This window comes from Cottoperca gobio, chromosome 15 (assembly GCF_900634415.1).
Source record: "Cottoperca gobio chromosome 15, fCotGob3.1, whole genome shotgun sequence".
Classification (NCBI taxonomy): domain Eukaryota; kingdom Metazoa; phylum Chordata; class Actinopteri; order Perciformes; family Bovichtidae; genus Cottoperca; species Cottoperca gobio.
In genome coordinates, this window is record NC_041369.1 from 24,079,019 (window position 1) to 24,101,577 (window position 22,559).

The window sequence follows — 22,559 nt, forward strand, 5'->3', positions numbered from 1 at the left end:
CAGAATGCACGGTTGGGAACACAGCGATGGAGATGGTTTGTCAGTGTTTGGAAACACGTAGTGACCAAAGTTTCCTTGCTGCATCAGAGTCTCCCACAGGCAGCTTGGCATCATACATGTCCGTGATCACACGGCCCTGAAGCTGCAGGTTTAACAATGAGATGCTTGGTTATGTCGCACATAAAGGCCAGCTCACATCGCCACTTTTCGTCCCAGAGATCTGTGGTGTGTTTCCCTTTGCGTTCCAAAAACTGACAGATTTCCTCACGCAACTTGAAAAATCTATTCAGCACTTTCCCTCGACTCAGCCATCGCACTGCCATGTTCAGAAAAGGACTTAAATTGACTCTCATAAAGTTTTCTGTCTGTGTCCCGGTGCTATTACATGTTCCATCTCCAGCGCTTTACAACACAGCGCTTCCTGGTGTATGATGCAGTGATACACAGTCAGCTGCATCTTCTCCCGCATCCTGCCCACTAATCCGCTCTTTTCACCGCATCGCAGGTGCTCCAATCTGTCGTCAGTCCCGTCAGTTTTATCCGGGGCAGTTTCATTTCATTGACACATTTAGATACTTCCTCAATATGTATTTCCCCGTGGTTGTGCCATGCATTGATTTAATGACCAAAACCGGTGGGCCAGTTATGACAGACATCTGATATTTTCTCGCGGACCGGATATAATTGCCTTGAGTTTGACACCTGTGCAGTAAACACTGAAACGTGCACATAAATTAAATAAATAACATAAGCGTTTAGTTATTTAATAAAAGAACACCTGTTCAATGAAACACTGATAGCGCTTTAGTACTCGGAGACGTGTTATACTTAAAAAATGCACGCATAAAGTTGCATTCAATTTTATTAAATATATGGCTCTCAAGGAAATACATTAAAAAAGATTTGGCTTTTATGGCTCTCCCAGCCAAAAAGGTTCCCGACCCCTGATATAGCATATAGCATATAGCTAACACAGAAAAGCAGGAAGCTGCTGCAGGGGATCAGTGATGTCATCTGTTCATTGACAGTTTAGCAATTTGACGCTGTCATTTGACAGCTTTCGATCTTTTAACTGAATGTTTTTATGATGTTTGTAACATATATTAAAGTTATTGCTTTTACATCTTTGACCATGTGTTAAGATATATTGATTCTGTTCCTTTTCAGATTCTAATCTGATACCTGAAAAGCAGTTCCCATATAGAGCACGGTTGTAAAAGGTTTATAAAACAAGGTTGATTATAACTGTTCTCTTCTCAATGTTTGATCCCTAGAGGTTTTATATTTGTAAAACGTGATTTTAAAATCTTTGATGCGCCACAATGTAAAGTCTATGGCCAGTGGGGGAAAATACTACTGCACATGTTCAGTGGGCTGCATAACCAGGAAGTAAATCCGGTTGCTAGGAAACTCATATGCACCATGTGATCAATTTTCATTGGACTGATTAGGCGCCATCTTTAAGGCCGTTATCCAGTTCTTATAATACAGAAATGTAAGTGACATTTACTGGAGAACTACAGCTTGTTGTGTTTATTAGAGAGGTCAATACCTGCTGACATGTCCTCACTGCAGAGGTTGAGAGTAAACTAAATCCATACTTCATTTTAGTAATTCATCGTATCATCATCATACTATACAATAAATAAATATCCATATAAGGATTGATACAAGCTTAAATCATTTTAAGTTATTTAAGGCTGTTTAGTCAGATGTAATAATAATTATAATAATGAATTATATTTGTAAAGCGCCTTTCCTAGCTAAAAGCAATCTCAAGGCGCTACAATGCACCCATAACCTCACCCTCGACATTGACGGTTTTCCTCAGTTTCCAGCTCCCCTCACATCCGGAATCTTGGCATCATCTTTGACCAAACCCTCTTATTTGAGCCTTCTTCCATCTTAAAAACATCGCCCGTCTCCGTTCATCCCTCTCCTCCACAGCTGCAGAAATCCTCATCCATGCCTTCATCACCTCCCATCTGGACTACTGTAACAGCCTCCTCTATGGCTCACCCGCAAAAATCATCAATAAACTCCAACACACTCCGCTGCCCATCTTCTCACCCACTCCCGGATCCGTGACCACATCACCCCGTCCTCTACAAGCTCCACTGGCTCCCCATCCCCCAGAGAATCCAGTACAAGATCCTCCTCATCACCTACAAAGCCCTCATAAACTGACCCCCTACTACCTGACTGACCTCCACAGACACACCCCCACCCTCCGCTCTGCTGCTGCTAACCTCCTGTCCCCCCCCATCCGGACCAAGCTCAGATCCTGGGGAGACAGAGCCTTCTCCATTGCTGCTCCCACCCTCTGGACCATCCTCAAACCATCAGAGACTCCTCCTCACTCACCACATTCAAATCATCACTTAAGACTCAACACGGCCTTCAGCCACTGACCGTCTCTTCTCCTTATCCTCCCTTCTTTTTTCGTTTGTTCGTTTATATATTTATTTTTGTGTTTTCTGACCCCCCCTGTTCAGTGCCTAAATGTCTCTGTTCAAGATAAAACTGCACATGTTAGAGTGGCCTTTTATTGTGACCAGCCTAAGGCACACCTGTGCAGTAATCATGCTCACTAACACAGATTAAAAAATTGTGTGAACAATATTTGAGAGAAATAGGCCTTTTGTGTTCATAGATCATTTAGATCATTTACTCTATTTAATTATTGTGTACTCGCCACTTTACTTTCTTGTTCTCTTGCTGTAACAAGGTAAATCTCCCCGTTGTGGGACTAATGAAGGACTTCTGATTCTGACAGTACTGTGTGTCATTACTCACTGTGTGGAGACAACGACAGCAGATTTAGATTTGTTAAAGAACCTCTGACTTTAAAGTTTCTCCCCCAAATCTTTCTGAAGTCCATCTCATGCACACAGGAAAGTATTTTCAGCTGGGGGCTGCTCTGGATATGTACAAGAGCATATTAATGTTCAAGTATTAAAGCTGCAACAAGCTCAACTACTGCTGACTCAAAACTGAAAACCTTAAACATACGGACTTAACGTGGAGTTTTATCTGCCCCAGTCCCTCACACGCTAATGCATATTTAGGCCTTACTCATTTTTTCTTTCTTCCTTTAAAAGAGGAAGTGAAGATTATCATCAACCCACTGCATGTAATCATATTTATTCTAGACTGTTTGATTGTAGAGGACAAGACATCTCCTTGCTGTCAGGAACTCATCCAGGTCGTGTGTTGCAGCTTTCAAAGGTACATTTTGCTCCATTATATTATATAGTTTAAAAGAAAAGGATAAAGAAACTGCAACAGTCATGCAAATAAATATGCAGCATTTAACAAGCAGCCTGCAGGTGCACAGACTACTGTGTTTAAAACCCTGATGTTTTATAATAATAAAAGACGATCCCATTTAAAATGAACTAAGTCATGAAAAAAGGCTTGCTTTATAAAGTGCTTAAGATTTATTTTCAGGACAACACAGGGCTTAGTACGGGGGATTTTGGTATCCCGAATAGCACCAACTAAACAGTTGTCACTTAGGTCATTAGCAAAGACCCTGGTTGCAATATATTTATGGGGCTTATTAGTAATTAAAAGATCGATAAGAGATGATATTTTTAGACACCTGGTGTTAAGATGTGTGGGACTTTCAATGACTTGTGTAAAGTTAAGAGACAGACAAAGTAAAAATAAGTAAAAATCACCTACCAGGATGATTTCCTTACAATGTAGTTGAGATAAAATCTGCATTAGCGAGAATAATGTGGCATTGGGAGCAGAAGGGGGCCTATAGCAACCAACAACAGTTAAAAGCAGATCGCCAGATAAATCAATGCTTAGTGCTAGGATTTCCAAATGCTTAATAGCAGATTTGGAGAGGATGACCTGAGCAGCAAGATTAGATTTCACATAAATCGAAATCGAAAACCTTAAACATACGGACTTAACGTGGAGTTTTATCTGCCCCAGTCCCTCACACGCTAATGCATATTTAGGCCTTACTCATTTTTTCTTTCTTCCTTTAAAAGAGGAAGTGAAGATTATCATCAACCCACTGCATGTAATCATATTTATTCTAGACTGTTTGATTGCAGAGGACAAGACATCTCCTTGCTGTCAGGAACTCATCCAGGTCGTGTGTTGTAGCTTTCAAAGGTACATTTTGCTCCATTATATTATATAGTTTAAAAGAAAAAGGATAAAGAAACTGCAACAGTCATGCAAATAAATATGCAGCATTTAACAAGCAGCCCGCAGGTGCACAGACTACTGTGTTTTAAACCCCTGATGTTTTATTTCATTTGGGTTTTTAAAAAACATGGGGAAAATAAGTATTTTTAATGAAAGCAATTAAATAAAAAGTAGTACTACTCTTTAGACATATTAGGAAAGGAGTCCAGATATCTAGAACTTGCTTGTCATTATTCTTATTCTTATTGTTATTATTGTTATTATATTAACTGTTGTGTAATTACTTTAGATTATGTGCAAATATTAATCCACTGAGAGGTATTTATATTTGCAGTTTGCAGAGATATGCAAAAGAGCGGTGTGTGTTGTAAATATGATTATTGATGGTATGTTATGCAACTCAAGACGGGTAATATTAAACATTACTTTAAATGCCTGAAACACTGGACGATGTTCTGTGACTGCAGTACAGACCTCCCATGAGCACCAGGGGCATTAATAAACATTGATTCTGTAATCTTTACTCCAGTATAGTATACCAAAAGGTTTAAAAGTAATGCACTAAATTCCTACCCAACCAATGTTATGTAACTTAAAAACTGTAACAGACATATTTTGCCTCTTTGTAGAGGTCAGGAGAGAAAATGATCATCCTCAACATTTGTTGTGTTTTAGACTCAGTGATGAAGAAAGTTATAGAAAAGTTAGACACTAAACGGGCTCTGCAGCATCATGGTTTATCCTTTTCAACTGTCATGTTTCTAACATCTAACATCTCTAATGGTGCGTGAACGTCAGGCTCCGCCCCTGCTTCACCAGAACATGTTGCACTATGTGAAACTGTATCATTTAATTGCATATTATTAGCAGATAATGTAACAAATATTGGAAATGTTTGATACCATAACAATCTTCGGTAAATATTAAACAACATACTAACTTCTACAATCTGATCTCATAAACAGGCTTTCACTCTGAAGAATGGACAGTTCCTACATGGACTTATACTGTTTGAACATTAGCAGCGAGACATCCTGGAACATCTCTGATGACTATGACTGGACACCTTCCAGCAACTACGAATATAGTGGACAAACTGGATTCATCTCATATGTAGTGACGTGCATAATCATTTGTATCAGCCTTCCTTTGACCCTCACGGCCATCTTTGCTATTTATTTTCTGGTATGTACCAATTGCATAGGCTTCATATTAATTTGAGGGTCCGGGTGTACTCGGCATGAAAACTTTAGCCTCCTCCCTTTCAGCGGATCAGATGCTAGCATGTTAGCCCTTCTTGGACACATTGGACTAATCTAATATGACTTCACTCAAAAGCTAATGCGAACATCTTTGCTCAAAATGATTGGTAAGGATGTTGGAGGTCTGTGCTCTCTGGCTGCTCTTCTCTGTATCTGTCTGTGTAAGATCTTGAAGTGGTGTCAGGGGGCTGGGATGATGTGTTTTATTGACCTCTACATTTACGGTACTAATTCAGTCTATAATTAAAATGTGCATGAAGCTGATTGGACCCTGCAGATCATGGGTCAGAACATGTTTACAGCTGCTTTCTTTTCTTCTACTGATGTCTTCCTGCAGGTGCAAAAGGATCATGTTGCTCCGATCTTACGTCATGAACCTTCTCATTTCCGACCTCATTCAGCTCTGCTGCATGATCGTCTTGGTGGTGCGACCTATCCGGACAATTGGTGACATCTATCACCTCAATTATTATTTACTACTGGTGTCTGATGGCCAGTGTTTGCTTCATGGTGTCTATCGGTCTGGAAAGGTAGCTGTCTGTCTATGCAGAATGTGTGCAGTACTTCTGTGACCGTTATATCACTAAAGATTCTGAAGCTGTGTCTCTCTTGTATTACAGGTATTTAGTTATCGCCCACCCACTGTGGTACCGCTTCAGACGAAGTATCAAGATATCTGTGGTGGTCTGTGTTGTGATTTGGATCCTTCCAGTTGTCTATTTACTCACGTCCTTATCCTTGGTTATTGCATTTGGCCTAAATACAACCCCCGCTGCCTTTTTCCTCCTTCCCCTCCCACTACTCATATTCTTCCTCAGTGGGACCCTCAGAGCCCTGTCCGCTTCCATCTCAGTCCCCGCTGACGAAAAACGACGAATTGTAGGAATGTTGGTCCTTGTGCTTCTTATTTACACGCTGCTGTTCCTGCCCTACATCATTTGGTTGTTGGCAGATGGAATCAAATGTGACATTACCTTCACCCACCTGTCTTCTTTGCTTCTTCGGTTGAGTCCTCTCGCAGACTTAGTTCTGTATGTTCTCATGAGGAAAGGGACCATAGACAAGCTGCTGGCCTCTGTGTGTTGTTGCAGAATGGACAGCAATGATAGCAGCAGTTCAGCAGTATGAGTGATGTGCACAGTCAGAGAAAATACAAGGAGATATGCAGTCGAATAGAAAGGATAGAAACAAGACTGTCATCTCAATCCCAACTCTTCAAATACCAACACTTGAAATGTGTAAACAAACTTGTAATAAAAGAGCACCTGTCAATTTGAAAAGTGAGTTGTGACGGGGAGGGGGGGGGGATGCTGGCGGAACAAAAGTCAGGGGCATCTAGGAGCGTGATTAATCTGCGTTAATATTTTTAACGCGTTCATTTATTTTAGACCGTCAACCCAAATGCTAATCTCTTCCGAAGCCTAACCAAAGAGTTTTGTTGCGTAAATCTAACCAAGTCAACTTTAAAGTGGAAGAAAACGTACGTTGGGATTTTATTTTGAAAAGACACACTATGCATGTAACGTGCGGAGACTGACACGCCGTCCTGACGTGTGCAAACTGACCGAGACGTTTGTATTTGACGAGTTGGGAGTGAGAATGATTTGATAACTCACATAACTGTAGATACACAAGCCTTGTCCTCACGTTCTGGTTGCTTTGGAAATGTTTTGGGAAACTTGCTCTGCTTTACTTTGATGCTTCAACAAATGTTAATGAAATATGTTTTTATTGGTTTGCTAGCTGTACGTCTTTTATTATTGTCTTTTAATCACAGAAGCAAATGAAATATTAGCATTATAGCTGTGCGCTGTCTTGTTCCTTTATTGTGATTGTTTTGTGTAAGTTTAACACAGAAAGAGTCTTTTGGACTTTTTACTTTGTTTTTTCTTCTCCTACATATATTAATTTAGTTGTTTACTTTTTAATTATAATTAAAGTATGTCAATCAAAACTGTGTTTGTTATTTTTTATACAACGAAATCTAAACTTTTTGAATGACTAAGTACTTTTAGTGTTTTAGTGCGAGGCAGATTTTTAGGAAGTGATTCAGAGCAGGTATTACGCAACAGCTGATCACATCGCACAGTTAATTCAAAGTGCTTTTAATGCAAAGAAAAGTATTAGAATTACATTTTTAAACATAAGTAATAAAATGAATTCAGATAGTTTTATTTGATGAAATGCATGAAATGAAATACTAAGACCAATCAAATGCAATCAAGGGAATAAATGTGCACATTTGAGATCACCAGGATGTTGATTACTTCTATGGCTGCAAGTGGGCATCAACATCGTGCACATCCATGCAATGCTTCCATTGCTGATGTTGTTCCACTACCACTTGTTTGTTAGCTAACTTTAGTTTGAATGAATTAGAATGTGTTGTTTATATCTATGGTGGACTCCCACCTTGTCACATCTACTGAGCCAGTTTGTGTCACGGTTCAGGACAGGGGAGGACCCAAATGCAGCGAATCAGACGAAGATTATAACCAAAAGTGAGCCTTTAACCCTTTCACACCTAAGCCTAAAAAGCCTCAACATTTTCGCCTGGACCTTTTTTACTATTTTGACTATAAAAAGGTGAGAAAATGTCCTGTGAGTAAGTGCTTTTGCCCATTTTCCAACAATACCTGGACCTTTCCATATCTGGCAGTCATTTACAATTTGTTGCATGTTATGAGAGTGTAATAACAGTTTAAAATGAAGAGAAACACAAAAGCAGAAATTTGAGTTTAGTGGTTTAGTGAACAAAAAACATTGCAATTGTACATGAATAAGAGATTTAATATGTTACATTTGAAGTTTGAAATGTATACAACTATTTCCAGTAAAAGTTTTGAGTCTTTTACTCTTACATCTGCAAAAACAGGCCATAAAATGGAAAATATGTCCAGGCGTTTTTCCCCACACAGGGTAATTCTCTCCTCTCTGAGTGTACCTTCACATGCAGAGGTCTTGGTGGTACTGCCAGTGAATGTTCCTGTTGCTCCTTGTTTTCTCTGGGTCACTCATATGAAGATTAGATCAAATGGCCATGAACTGTCCTGTACAGTCTGGGGACATGACAGTGGCAGGGAATGACACATTGAAAATGGTTTGCTTACACCAAAAGTTGCTCATCTTTGTGCAGGTCCAACACTGACATGTACAGCAACATGCCTGTGGACTTCTTCATTTCTTCTGGAGTTATTTCAGTCCAGATGAACTTTCTCCCTCTCTCCAGGCTTTTGGCTGCATTCTTGTTTGTGTATTCAGAGAGGAGTTTGAAAACTGCAGCATCAAAGTGGGAATAAATGTCACCTGGTTTCCCATATCGAGAGGGGGTTGGACACCTGGGGTCCATCATCGGGCTCTGCCTCAGTCTGCCATCTTGTGGTGTGATGTGGTGAGGGGCTTCTGTGTCTGACAGGCACGACAGGCACCGCAGGCAGGTAACAAACACGTAACATGAATGACAACGGGACAGTTTGTGACAAGGCTAAGAAGTATACTTAATGTCCCTTAAATCCCTTGATTATCTATATTTATGTGTCTTATGGTCAACCATTGTTAAGTGTAAGACGCTACATAAACAATGTTTGGTTTGATATTTGTGTTAATACTTAATGTTTGACTAAACTTTATTGTATTCCTGTTTGATGCAGGTGTAATAGGCATGCACACATCAGTGAAATGCTGTTGAAAATGCTCAAATTTAACTAAACCGTACTGTAATAATCTACGAAGCTTTTCAACTGCAAATCACCAAAACAGCCGTCTTAATTTTCACTGTGCAGTTACTTCTACAATTCTGCAATTTATTACAGAAAAACTCAATGCACTTAATTTATAACCCCAATAATAAACGTAATCTGTTTTAACACTGTTTCATTAAAACACACACACACCATGTCCTCAAAGAGAGATCAGGTCTTAGATGTGTTGTGTGATGTAACACACATTAGAGCGGCGCGTGCTGGAAACCTCAGGTTTAGTAACTGCCTTCATCTTTACGGAAAATCCAAGAAATGTTCAATGTGGGTTTGTTTCTAGTGTAATTGCACAGGAAATAAAAAACACAATTGATAAATGAAACAATCTTTATTTACACAGCTTCGTCTTTATGCTGCTATTGCTGCACGTGAGACTAGTAGTAGAAGGGTACGTCATTCATGCAGAAGTTGGGCTGCAGGCTCTCGAAGGTGCAGTCAGATGTGTCCATGGTGCAGCGGCCGCAGTGGCAGCTCAAAGCCACGGGGTAGGTGACGGTCGGGTCCACGCCGGAAGGACAGTCAGGAAGCTCAAATGTCTTGTAGTGTAAGTCCCGGTACGTGCACACGTGCTGGTACACGTAGTTGAACGGTAACTTGATGACCGGGTCCTGCAGGGAAGCAAATATGACACGGTGTGTTCATTCACCCAAGAACAACGCCACAGTGCTGTTAATTAGGAATGTAAAGGTCAAATGAAAGATTAAGATTTATTCCATGTAGCTCCTTTGGTTTCAGGGTCCTGATGTTGTGCATGCTATGGAGGTTTTTATTGTACTTTAATACTTATCTTACAATAAGCCACAAACATTTCACTGTCCACAAACCAAAGTCCTTTCCATAAACATACAAAGCAAATTTGCAAATATACACATACTGTATTTTAATTGCACATACAATGTTGTGGGTTTAAAAATGTAGGATGTGGATTATAACTATTCAAATTCAATAAAAGATTAAATTATTGCACCTCACATTTCTCACAATGTCTCCCACATGTTGACACACAAAGCTGTCTTGAACTGGATTCAAACGAATAAATCTAAGAGTTACATTTAGGTTGCATTAACGTTCAGTGCATTAAGCAAATAGCTCACTTTGATATTTGGAATATAAGTCAAATCTTTGAACTTTTCCCACCATACCTTGGTGATGCAGTGACCACTGCAGATGGTTGTTTCCACTTGGTGACACTTGGGACAGCCTTCCTTTTCCAGAGACACCGTCTGGTTAATGAGCTGGCAGGGCGGCAGCTGGAAGGACGCTGGTGATGGAGGATGTTGCAGTTAAGAACAACTAGTCACATACTGTAACTCTTTGTTTTCTGGCCAGATGGGAAACATCTGTGCTAACAGCTGTGTCATCACATTGCTCATCACTGAAGTGTCACTTCCTCTTTGTGTGTATTATGTACTGATCTACTCATTCAGACAAAGCTATGTACTTCACATTTAGAGAAAAGTATAACCATATTCCATATTCCCCTGCATTTTATTAAAGTTAGTTTATTATATTTGCTTTTCTTTTATCAAAACCAAAACTTCAATTTTTGCGTAAACCTCCACTTCCTAACTACTTGCTAAATGACTTTATCCAACTTAACCATGAACATAAAGGTGGATCTTGAGCAGGGGTTGGGAACCTCCGGCCTCCGGGCCGACTGACTGTTTTTCCTGGCCAAGGTCAGGGTCCTTGAACACAACACGAGCGGAACGTGTCATCACGTGGTCACGTCATGTCAAAAACTTCAATTTTAAACGAGACTATTGACGTCAGTGAACGCAGCATGGCGAGTGTGAAACAGAGAAAGCTGGACGCGGAATGTCGCACTTTCCAGGAGAAATGGACGAACGATTATTTCTATGTGGAAGTTAAAGGCCAGTGTGTCTAGTTTGTGATGATGAAAAATAATCTTGAGCGTCATTACTGCACGAGACATGCCGAACTGCACGAGCTGAGAGGACGAGTGTTTGGATAAAGTTAACGCTCTTCGGTGGAGTTTGACCCAACAAGCAGCTCTCTGCAGAGCGGAACATACAAACATGGACAGATAGAGAGGTAGACCCCCCCACCAAGAACAGACTGTTGCACCACTGCTGTGCAGTTATCACTGCCATGTGCAATACTCACTTTATTTATATCACTTGGTACTTATATTATGTTTTATTCTATTTAATTATTGTGTACTGCCTTTTTACTTCATGTGTTCTTCTGCTGTGACGAGAAACATTTCCCCGTTGTGGGACTAATAAAGGATTTCTGATAAAACAGAAGATACATGGATACAAAAGTTGCTTTTATGCACAGCATAAAAGAAAAGTGAAATTAATTTTACAGAGGTTATGAGTTCAATAATTAGTACGGTCCTCGAAGGATGTTGTAAAAAAAGAATAGCCCTTGATAGGAAAAAGGTCCCCCCCCCCTTTGGTCTCGAGGATTCAGAGAACAGAAACAACTGAATTTGACTTTTAAAGACAGATTTCCTCACAGATTACACAGTGAACTCTCTGCAGAACTTCCTTTCCAGTAAAAACAAGCTGATTTTTAACAGTAAAATGTTTCTGTAATTTGGAAATAAAAACTCAGATCGATATAATATATATATATATATATATATATATATATATATATATATATATAATTAAAACTTGTCTAAGTTACCTGCAGGAGCCAGGGGCCAAATGTAAGATGAGGCTCCCAAAAACAAACTCAACATCAAGGGGAACGTCGCTCTCCTGACCTGTACAGCCATGATCCTGCAGGAAGTTAAAGGTGAGTCGATTAATGACGGTTGCATTACATTAATAACTGCAGTCTTCGTGGCTTCTTGTAAAAGTAAAAAGATAAAGCATCAATAAAGTATTTTTATAGCGAGACAAAACATTTCTTATGCACTGGTTCTTTTTGGGAGTTTTGGGATATTTTTCTTCCCGAACAAAACTTCTTTCAGACTAGTGAAAAGAGAACATTTAAAATAGACATTAAGGGGTTTGTTCTACTAACTTTGTCCATTTGTAACTGTAGATTTATTCACCAAAAACGAGCTTATTGCATATTTAAACATAACATTTTGGAAACTTGTAATACAAAAAAGAATTGTCTCAGTTAAAGTAATGAACTGGGAAGTATCATGGTGATATTGTTCAACGTCTCCACTAATAAAGTCATTTATGTAAACTTTATATATCTTATTCTAATACCTGCTTTTCTATTAGAGATATTTCTTGACCTCAGTTGTTCATCATAACATCATAATCAGAAAAAAAGAGTTTTATGACACAGGCAATATTATTTACTGAAATTATTTACAGCACTTTATCCACATTTAAATCAAATACAAAAAACACATTGAATACATGGTGGTTGTTGGTGTCTCACCTCTCTTGCGTCTCCAGCTGTGTGCTGAGCCGAGTGTCCTCTTCAGTCTTTATACGGCACCGAGGACGCTGGTGTCCAGGGAAAAACATGTTCATATTGGATGTCAACCCTGGTTACCAGTTTCTGTTAAAAGATGGGAACATGGTAGAGTTTTAATCTTGATTTAACCGGGGGATTAGTCTCTCCGATCACTTTTACATCCTGTTACTCTGCCAGGATTATATAGTATTAGAAGGAGCAGTCGTAGGTTCATGTCTGTAAATGTCCCCGCTGTGGGACAAAATAAAGGATTACTGATATGTTCTCTGTATGTAAAGGTTGTTTGTGCTGCTGCTCGACCAGTTCCTTTCACACTACCTGCGTATTGTTAGCAGTAATTGGTGTGTGTCTAACAGTGTGGCACTTTATCCCTCTTTGTTAAATGAAACCTAGATTTAATTATAGTGTCTTTATGGGTAAGACACTGAGAACTGCTCATGCTCAGTATCTTATTACACAGAAAAGGGGCAAAGCAGAATGTCTGCAAAATGACATTTATAATGTAATATAAAAGTGTCCATGTCCATCATAATAATGGATCTGATGCTGATGTACTTACAGTAAATATTTTTCCACCATATGGTCTCATGGTTAGGACTCCTGGTTTAACTCCAGTATGACAACTTGAACTTTATAGTTCAACACATGGTCAGGAATGCTGTCTCAGGTGCATGCGCTCAACGGTTCAAAAACAAAAAGGCCCTTTTGTTGTGTGGACTCTGCTGTTTTGATGTTCCATATTTGTCTAACATTATTGTACAATGGAACATTAGCTTTCAAAAAGTGTATTTAAATCTCCAGTTTGAATCTATAACCTACGGACTGCTATAAACTATTATTGTATTTGTCAGAAGAGCCTGTTGTGGAAACCTTAATGTGTGGTCAGAGTTTGGTTGTCAGGTATAATCTGCTGCTGCCGGTGACATAATCCTGTTTTATCAGTGTGGGATCACTGTGACACGCTGACTTCCTCCGTGCTTCATTTGTATCTTTGTTCCTGTCATTCAGACAATGAAGGTTGTTGTTTTTAATAGATTAAGATGATACAGTATGTTTCAGTTTCCGTGTTTGCGACAACTTATCAGACATCCAAAATGTAACCTCAGGATTTCAAATGACATTGGCTGTTTCTTTCCCACATCTATTGTCTGGATCACTGTGTAAAACTTGGTAGATCCCAGAGTGGAAATGTGGTTTGCACAACTAAAAAAAACAAATAAAAATGAAATAATAATTTCATAATAATTAAATAACACCAAAAAACTAAATAAATAGGAACCACAAACACACACACACACACACACACACACACACACACACACACACACACACACACACACACACACACACACATACATACACAAATGCGTTATTGCCAAATAGTAAGCATAATCCTAACTATTTTCTTTTCCTTTTAAATAGTTTCTTTTTTCAAAAGATAAAAGTTTTAGACGAACCATTAAAATCCGGAACTATACATTTGACGTTTGCTCATTTCTAGTCGGCGATTAACAGCGGACGGACCAATCTCGTAGATACAGCGCATGCGCGGAAACCAATATGGTTTGTTACATGACAGTTTTTCTCGAGGTAAATTCAGTGTAAACTTTACACAAGAAGACAAGCACAGTGGTGCAATGGCAGGAGAAGAGCAGGAGAGCAAGAACAAGGTCAGCCACTCCTGTAACTGCACTTTGTAAGCATTTTAAATGAGAGAGGCGTTTTTAGAAGGTCAACAACAGCGGTTAATGTTTAGAAACGGATAGCCTCAATCATACAGTTCTCCCAGGTACTCATGTACAATAAATTAACTGTAAATGATCTTAAATGAACATGTGGTAAATTCAAGTATCGTAGCTAAACCGAGCTATTAGGCTACATTAACGTTAGGCCAGTACTTTAGAGCCAGCTAGCTACCAAGCAGAAGTGATTTAGTCAAACCAAATTCCATTCAAATATTTGTTAATTAAAGGAAACATTGGGCCCGGAGACGAAACGTTCTTAAAGAAACTTGGTGAGTAAGACACTTACCTAAAACATTCTTGTGGGAAAATTCGGCTTGCAGATTATTCACCAAACAGCACTGGATTTCAACAAACTACTTCCATCCTGTTGCAAACGTTTACTTTATTAAAAGGAGTTTTGCCAGGTGTAATTGAAGCATATAGTGTAAACAGGTTATAATACAATAATACAAATATACAGTTATAATGAATGTGTTAACATCTTAAGTCATAGTATTCAGCTATGACAATACATCAAGTGTCGCAATTCAAGAGATCTAAATGTCTTATTGTTATGCACATTTAAATGCCATCAAAACCTTTCTATTCACATTGCTTTGGCTTCTCCCTGGACAACATACACACAGTGTTTCATGTAGCCTAGACAATACCATTATACGTATACATATAAACAATAAATCCCATAACATGGTTATGTCATGTGTAAAATAAATGGATACAGATGATACGAGTCTTTGTAAACTTAATGTATTAAGGAAAAAGAAGTCACATTTACAGTCTGCTTCTGTCTCTTTGTCTTGTCTGGGCTTCAGGGTTTCAGGCTGCTGGGGATTCTAGATGTCCAGAACACTCCGTGTGCCAGAGAAGCCGTCCTGCACGGAGCCGGGGGCTCACTGGCTGCGGGCCTGCTGCACTTTATAGCCACGAGTGAGTCTTATTTGAGTCCGTCTGTGTGTGTGTGAGTGTGTGTGTGTGTGTTTTCTTTTCTCATTTAGTGATTCTTTTATGTGATTAGTTTTTCAAATAGAATCTTAAACAAGCCATCCAGCCAGAACTGGGTTTTGAGAATGAATTGGTTGGTTGATCACCATCTCCATGTACAGTCTGTCCATCATGTAATAAACTAAGGGGGAGTTCTTATTGATATGTGACTTTTTTGTTGCTACAACCTAAATATGAGAGCTGAGCACCTCCCATGAAACGTTGATCAGATATTCTACAGTGACTCACTTAAAGCCGGATGACAAAAGGGAAGTACGCAATTTGGCAAATATCTGGATTTTATTCATTTAACAGATGATTTCTTTCTGTTTCTTTGTATTTTAAAAGTATTAAGAAATATGTAGATCTGAAAGAATGTTAAATGTGGAATGTCAAATAATTTGTTGCAGAAAAAGTCTTACGTCTGGACTTTAGCACATTTTAGAGAGAAATTCAAACTTTTGAAAAGAGATTTATTTCTGGACTAAAAACATTCACAGAAACATCACCAACTCTTCTACAAATTGATTAATCGTTAGTTATTGTTTTCATGCCAGAAAATGCCGTTTTCAGCCTCAAATATGGAGAAGTTCTGCTTTTAATATCATATTAAAGTGAATGATTTAAAGATTTACCTTTTAGAAACTGAGATGGACACTTTAGTATTTGATAGAAGACAGTCAGCAGCTCAATAGATAATAAAAAGTAAGTTGCATCAAGTTCCAATGTCTCCTCTTCCCTTGTGTTTAGTTTGAAGTCATTATTATTATTGTTATTATTCTAAGTTGACCCCTTCAGCTCTCAGCAGCAGTCTGTCCTGTTGTCTGCAGGTCGGGTGAAGAGGTCTTTTGACGTGGGATTTGCAGGCTTCATGCTCACCACTGTTGGGTCCTGGTAGGTCTTAATGTTGACATCACTCTCTCCTCGTCTTTCTTCTGATTGAAAGAAACTATTGTGTCCTCTACAAACACCCAGGTACGTTCTTACCGCAGCTTCCTCTTCTGTTTGTAACATGAACCCTGCTGTGTCTCCCTCCAGGTTGTACTGCAGGATGAACAACGCTAAGCTTCGTGTGCAGCAGAGGATGATCCAGGATGGCATCAAGAACAAGGTCGTGTACGAGGGGACCGCTCTCGACCCCACAATCAAACCTGGAGCAGAAACTCCCCCGGGGCCCTCGTGACCTCCGACGCTTGTAATCCTGCCGCTGTAAGAACTGGGAGGAGAAGAGAGGACGCTGTCGGGGGCTTCAAAGGCTCAACATACACTGTTTTCAAAAGACTGACTTCAGCGGGGAACTTCTTCTCAGAACTTATTAATATTTGCCTTATTTGAGCTCAGTCAACATCAGAGACGTCTTGTTGATGTTTCTTTTGCTTTTCATCTCAGTCCTCTCTCTTAATATTAAGTGTTATCTGATGCTTCGTTGTATTTCTGATCATTCTTTCCTACATCATAGAGCTGCACCGTGCAAACCGAGCGTCCGGTAAGCCCTCATCAAAGTGTGTGTTCGACAGCTCTGCAGCGCTGCAGCTCTGCTTTGAGAAGATTAGACCTTCAATGCAGGTTTCCTTAAATGGTTTCCTTACGGAGCCCCAAAGTCTCGCACGCGCAGGATGACAAATCTCACTTTTTGCGGGACTTTAGGGACTCCGTGCAAACAAGATGAGAACAAACAATAACTCTATACCTATCTATATAAACTATTTCTTGGCTGAGGATGCTACGACACAAGCGGATGGATACGGTTCATAAAGAAATAGTTCCAGCTCCTAAAACCTCCAATTGACGTTTTTACATTTCTGTATAAAGAAAGGAGACACGACGTATGCTTTGAACACACACGGACATGAGACTGGTATTCTCAAACGTTAAACTATCCCTCTCATGATCCCTTCACCTCTCGGACCGCCGGGGAACAAATCAGGCAGCAGGAAGCGGCGATAACTCACCAAGCTGATGAAAATGAGGACGAGCTGTATGATGTCTGTGTAGGCCACAGAGTACAGACCTCCCATCAGGGTGTAGGTGATGGCCACCGCAGCAGAGATCCAGATGCTCACAGTGTAGGACAGATTCAGGATCACACTCATGGTAACACCTGGCAGACGCAACACAACAGTGTTTTACACACACTGTCTGTGAGACTCATTTACACACGTCATGCTCTTCATTACAAACTCGTGCTTTATAATTCTCATGTATCCAGTCGTGCGTCACTTCTTCACAAACACGTCTTAACTACAACATTCCTCGTGTTTTATATATTAAGGTTTTAGACTTGGATTAAAGGTGTGACCGTTTGTAAACACTATCGGTTTGCTGTTTTTGGATTCTTCATCAAACGCCTTCTTCAAGAATTCAAGGTAACACGGGGTGAGAAGTTCAAATGCTCATGTTGTGGGTGAAATGTCCCTTTAAGATGAAGTAAGATGGTTCCCATGCTGAGGTGGAGTCAGAGCCTGAAAGGGATCTTGAACTCCTCTGGGATTGAAAGGATGGGCGATGCAGGATTTGGTTATCTTATCCTTATTTAAATAGTTTGCTTAGGGAAGGTTTGCATAGGAGTTATGTTCTTGTTCACAAGTTCACACCCTGAAATCTGTGAAACGGCCTCTTCAAGTCTCTTATCAAATCATCTGACTTGGTGATAAATGCACCACTTAGTTCTTTGGAAACAAACGTCTGGAGCCTGTTGGAGCACATTTCTTTTACATAAACTTATCACATGGACGGATGTTGTTCACAAGGATCCTTTAAATGTGGCTTGATTTGTTGCCGACTGTGCAAACAGAAGAGAGAAGTGAAATAATCCACACGTTGGTTGCGTTTCTTTAGGGCGGCACAATGTATCACTTTTCATACAAAGTGAAAAACTGCACTGGTTCATACACTGTACGGAAGTGAGAAAATAATCTAACCAAGATGGCAGCACGTCTTTCTGTGTCCGTATGTTTGTTACGTTTGAGTGATTATATTTAACTTATCTGATTATATTTAAATTGTCTGGCGGACACTATCAAATTACAACTGCTACGTTTAAATCCTAATCGTACATGTAGTAGTGTGGTTTACTTCTTCGTCTTGGACTATTGGAGCCTGTTCAACTCGGGAACCGGGAACACGTCATTGAACTCGATGGGTCCAATTTCCTTCTCATCTTGAAGGGAAGAGCTCATTCCTGGCTCCATTAGCTGTGCACTTGACTGTATCTGACTGTCTACACCGGGTCTGGCTTCCTGTTTACCTGTGACGTCACGACACCGTCGTTCCCAGCTGATCCTGTGGCGTGGAGCTCGGGAGTCCGCTGTTCTGGTTGGGTTCTCCACGATTCGCGGGATTTCAAGTATGTTTTTGCTTTTGGCTGTTCTATCCCTTTTAATTTGGAGCGGCACCGGGGGAAGCCCCCACGGAACCGGAAAATCCTGTCAAATTCTCTCATCCCTGGTTTTACCAGGCCGGGGAACGTGCTCCTCTTGCAGTCCGCTGGGCTTTATGGTGATCCCCCTCCCTCTGGTCCTCCCCCCCGCATCTGTCCAGTGCACTTCTGTGGACTTGGCCCGTCTGATGAGCCTCATGGCTCTACAAGACATCTTTATTATTCCTGCTAGCCGTGTTCCTGGCCTTGTATTCGGTTTAAACACCAAGAGAGAGCCATCAAATAACCCACCTACGTCTGTCTGTAGATGTCTGATTGTACTGTTATTGTTGATTTCAGGAAATGTGCAACCTAACCCTGGACCAGATTCTGTTGTTAGTTTTAACACTCCTGCTGATTTTAAATCGAGGTCTGGTCTCATCCATTTGAATGTGCGCAGCTTGATTGCTAAAATGGATATGATTCGTATTTGGGCACACTCAACTGATGCTGATATCATAGTGATATCTGAAACCTGGCTCACCAAATCCATTCCAAACAAGGATATTAATATTGATGGTTACAATGTAAATAGGACTGATCGACCTAAAAAGGGTGGAGGTGTTGCAGTCTTTGTTAAATCTAAGTTTCATGTAAAGATTCTTCTCTCTACATCACTCACAAAACAATTTGAACTTTTGGCTCTTGACTGGGAAGTATCAAAAGCTCTCCATATCACTGTCGTTGGTTGCTACGGACCACCTTCAGCTGTCAGTGACGCTTCACCATCTTTAATGCAGCTTTTGTCCAGTCTTAACTATAGTGAAAGTGTCATTGTGGGTGACCTTAACTGGAACTGGCTGCTACCAGCATCAGAGGACTTTAAAAAATACTGCAATTCCTTAAATCTCTTTCAGATAGTTGGTAGTCTCACTAGACCCAATCTGAAATCTCCTGAAAAATCCTCCTTAATTGATCTTATCCTTACAAATACTCCTCATAAATACACCACTGCTTCTGTATTTGCAAATTTCACCAGTGACCACTGTGTCATTGCTACAGTAAGGAATACAAAAGTCCCTAAGACTAAACACTGTGTCATCATAAGAATTAAATTAACTCCACTCACTCTTTCTTGGCTTTCCATCGTCAAAAGTTGTGGCTAGTAAGAGTTAAAAACGCTGCAGACCACAGAGATTGGTCGGAGAGAATCATAACTAGCACTTCCTGCACAAACCAGTTTTTAAATAGTCAATATTTTTATTCACTTGACTCAGATTTTAAAACCCCGTCGTACACGATGGCGAACACACTGTGCATTACACTTGGAAGGATTCAGCTTGCGTTGAAGATTATTCCCACCTACGTTTACAATTTGCAATGGAAAACAAAATAGTGGAAAAGACCTGGCACCAAAAGTAAGAAGAGTCGAGCTGAGCAGAGCTGCAACATGCAGTGGAGACGCAGCATCACGGGACCTTAGGCTGAACGGAGAGAGTGGAGGGAACGAAACAATCAGACTTAACTGATATAATTGAGTTGGACAAAATATTAGAAACACTTCTCAGTCTGTATTTTTGACCTCTGTTCTAAATAGCAGTTGTTTGTGCACTATCTTCCTTGCTGTGTGTTGATCCATCCTGTAGCTACATGGGTCGGAGGAGGCTTAATTGTTGGCACAGCTGAGATGGTGTACACGCCCTCAATGGGACTAACCTGGACTCTCTTGTTATTAATGGCACACAGCTCATCTTTTATTGTTGGTAAGAGTTTGAAATTATATCTGACAAAAATAATGTATCCAGACAACCAGGCATCTATGATTTGATAAATGGAAATAGGCACCGGTCATTATGCAGATTATTTCTTAATTTAAATATAACTATTAACCTGCACATTTAATGATAATTTAATGACTTTTAGATTACTGATATGTGTTACTGACAATACTTATTCTTATTAAAATGATTACCTTTTTTAAATTAATCTAATAAAATTTGTGATATGTGATCACCTTTTAATTGATGTTTTATTGTAAAGCCAATGAGAGACAGAAAGTGTATGACGATGCTGGACCCTTTCCATGCCAAGTATGGAAAAGTGTTAACAGGTGGACTGTCCCTGGCTTCACTTTGTGTTGACGTGTTCTGGTTGCCCTCAACACTAATTGGTTTAGGTACGGTATAAACATATGCATTTTACCAACATATACATATATCTGTAACTGTGTTTACAATTCCTTTATCTGTTAAGTGAAACAAGTGAATACATGTAAATTCTACGCTGTGTAGATATGACTTAGTACAATGAATGTAAACTGGTTAGTTACAATGTTTTTGACAGGAGGGGTTATGAGCGTGGTCCTGAATGTGTCCTTCAGTGTGTGCATCTGGATCTCTGCTGCCGTCGCCATCACCTACACACTGCTGGGAGGTCTGTACTCTGTGGCCTACACAGATGTTATACAGCTTGTGCTCATATTCTTCAGCTTGGTGAGTTTCCTTTACTTTTAGTTTGTATGGTGTCCGGCTTTTCGTTTGAAGAAAATAATCTTACACAAGGCATCAAAAACTCCAAAGGACGTCTTTAAAAGTGTGTGTTCATTAATTCCATTTGTATTTGTCTCTGCAGTGGCTCTGTGTTCCCTTTGCTTTGATGAACCCTTACTCCTTGGACATCAGCCAGACACTGATGAACAACACCTTACACGCTCCCTGGATTGGTACACCGGGAGTAAAACAGACCTGGATAATGATTGATGATTTTTTATTCTTTGTAAGGAAGCAACAATACAGCTGATGTCAAATACAATTCATTCTAGTCTTGATAATATTTTTTTATTTTAACTAAATAATCAGACAGTAAATGTCAAGCTTGCCACAGGACTTATTAAATCAACAAATCAACTGTTTTACTTTTAAGGCCCTGGGATGGGATTTCAGTGCATCCATCAGAGGACTTCGTCGGCATCTTCTACATCCACAGCCAAGAGAACTTGTTTTGTTTCTGCAATGATCTTACCTCTATTTGGAATACCATCAATTCTGCTTGGGGCAGTTGCTGCCTCCACAGGTATTAACATGTTCTATATAATAGGGTATACTATGAAAACAGATGTCTTTTTACATCTGTGTTTAAAGAACCTGACCTGAAATGACCAAAGAGTTTATTACCAGGAACTGAGAAACACTCAAATATGTATAATCTATATCTCTGGATGTTGAAAACAATATATTTAGTTGTATTTACATCGGGTAAAAAAGGGTTGTAGCTTCTAAATGGCTAAATAGACAGAATCATCAACACAACATACAATGGTGTCATCTGCATAAAGATAAAGATCTGAAGATGGGTATAGCTGGTAGTCCCGAGCTGAAATACACGATAGAAACATAGAACCAAGTGTTATCAAGTTCACCACCAAATTTCAGATAAAAAGGGATAAAAACTTAATTTATTAGAAAGGTTTGTCTAAGAGTAACACCAGGCGTACACCAACTGTGCAATATGTACATGTACTGTACATATTATAATATTTATTAATAAATACTATTTTTATTTATTTATAAATAACTACTATATAACCATATTCCCTGTTAGTAGTAATAACTGAAGTGAAGTATAAAGACATTTTTCTACTAATATTTTAATGTTTTTTTGTATTTCTTTCTGTACAATAAATAATAATATTATTTTGGAGAAAAAAAATTATTTTGAAAAAACAAACCATGGGAAGTGACGCATCTAACAAACAAGCCGCTCATTTTCTATACGATGCACGTGCCACCAGGACGCTGAGCTGATCCAGGGTCAGTCAGTAACAAAACAAGAGGGTGGGCACTTTCTTATCAAGTTGACACTCATTGGCTCA

General features: G+C 39.6%; 3 protein-coding genes across 3 annotated transcripts in view; 2 read left to right on the forward strand and 1 right to left on the reverse strand.

Annotated features, from left to right (window-relative positions):
- The window catches only part of LOC115019849 (high-affinity choline transporter 1-like), a 70,565-nt gene extending 48,436 nt beyond the window's left edge, over positions 1-22,129 (forward strand). Inside the window, 6 exon segments of the mRNA XM_029449505.1 lie at positions 20,335-20,454; positions 20,712-20,864; positions 21,032-21,180; positions 21,320-21,463; positions 21,611-21,617; positions 21,620-22,129. Coding sequence (XP_029305365.1) covers positions 20,335-20,454; positions 20,712-20,864; positions 21,032-21,180; positions 21,320-21,463; positions 21,611-21,617; positions 21,620-21,840 — 794 coding nt within the window. The 3' untranslated portion in view covers positions 21,841-22,129.
- Positions 9,500-17,447, reverse strand: lhb (luteinizing hormone subunit beta). Its single transcript, XM_029449501.1, has 5 exons — positions 17,283-17,447; positions 12,566-12,688; positions 11,849-11,943; positions 10,333-10,451; positions 9,500-9,798 (listed from the first exon to the last, which is right to left on the reverse strand). Exons 2-5 carry the CDS (start codon positions 12,658-12,660, stop codon positions 9,565-9,567), a joined length of 543 nt encoding a protein of 180 aa, XP_029305361.1. The 5' UTR covers positions 12,661-12,688; positions 17,283-17,447; the 3' UTR covers positions 9,500-9,564.
- On the forward strand, positions 14,116-18,063 carry LOC115019848 (cytochrome c oxidase assembly protein COX20, mitochondrial-like). Its single transcript, XM_029449503.1, has 4 exons — positions 14,116-14,274; positions 15,162-15,276; positions 16,161-16,224; positions 16,369-18,063. Exons 1-4 carry the CDS (start codon positions 14,149-14,151, stop codon positions 16,511-16,513), a joined length of 450 nt encoding a protein of 149 aa, XP_029305363.1. The 5' UTR covers positions 14,116-14,148; the 3' UTR covers positions 16,514-18,063.
- Positions 22,130-22,559: the final 430 nt, after the last annotated feature.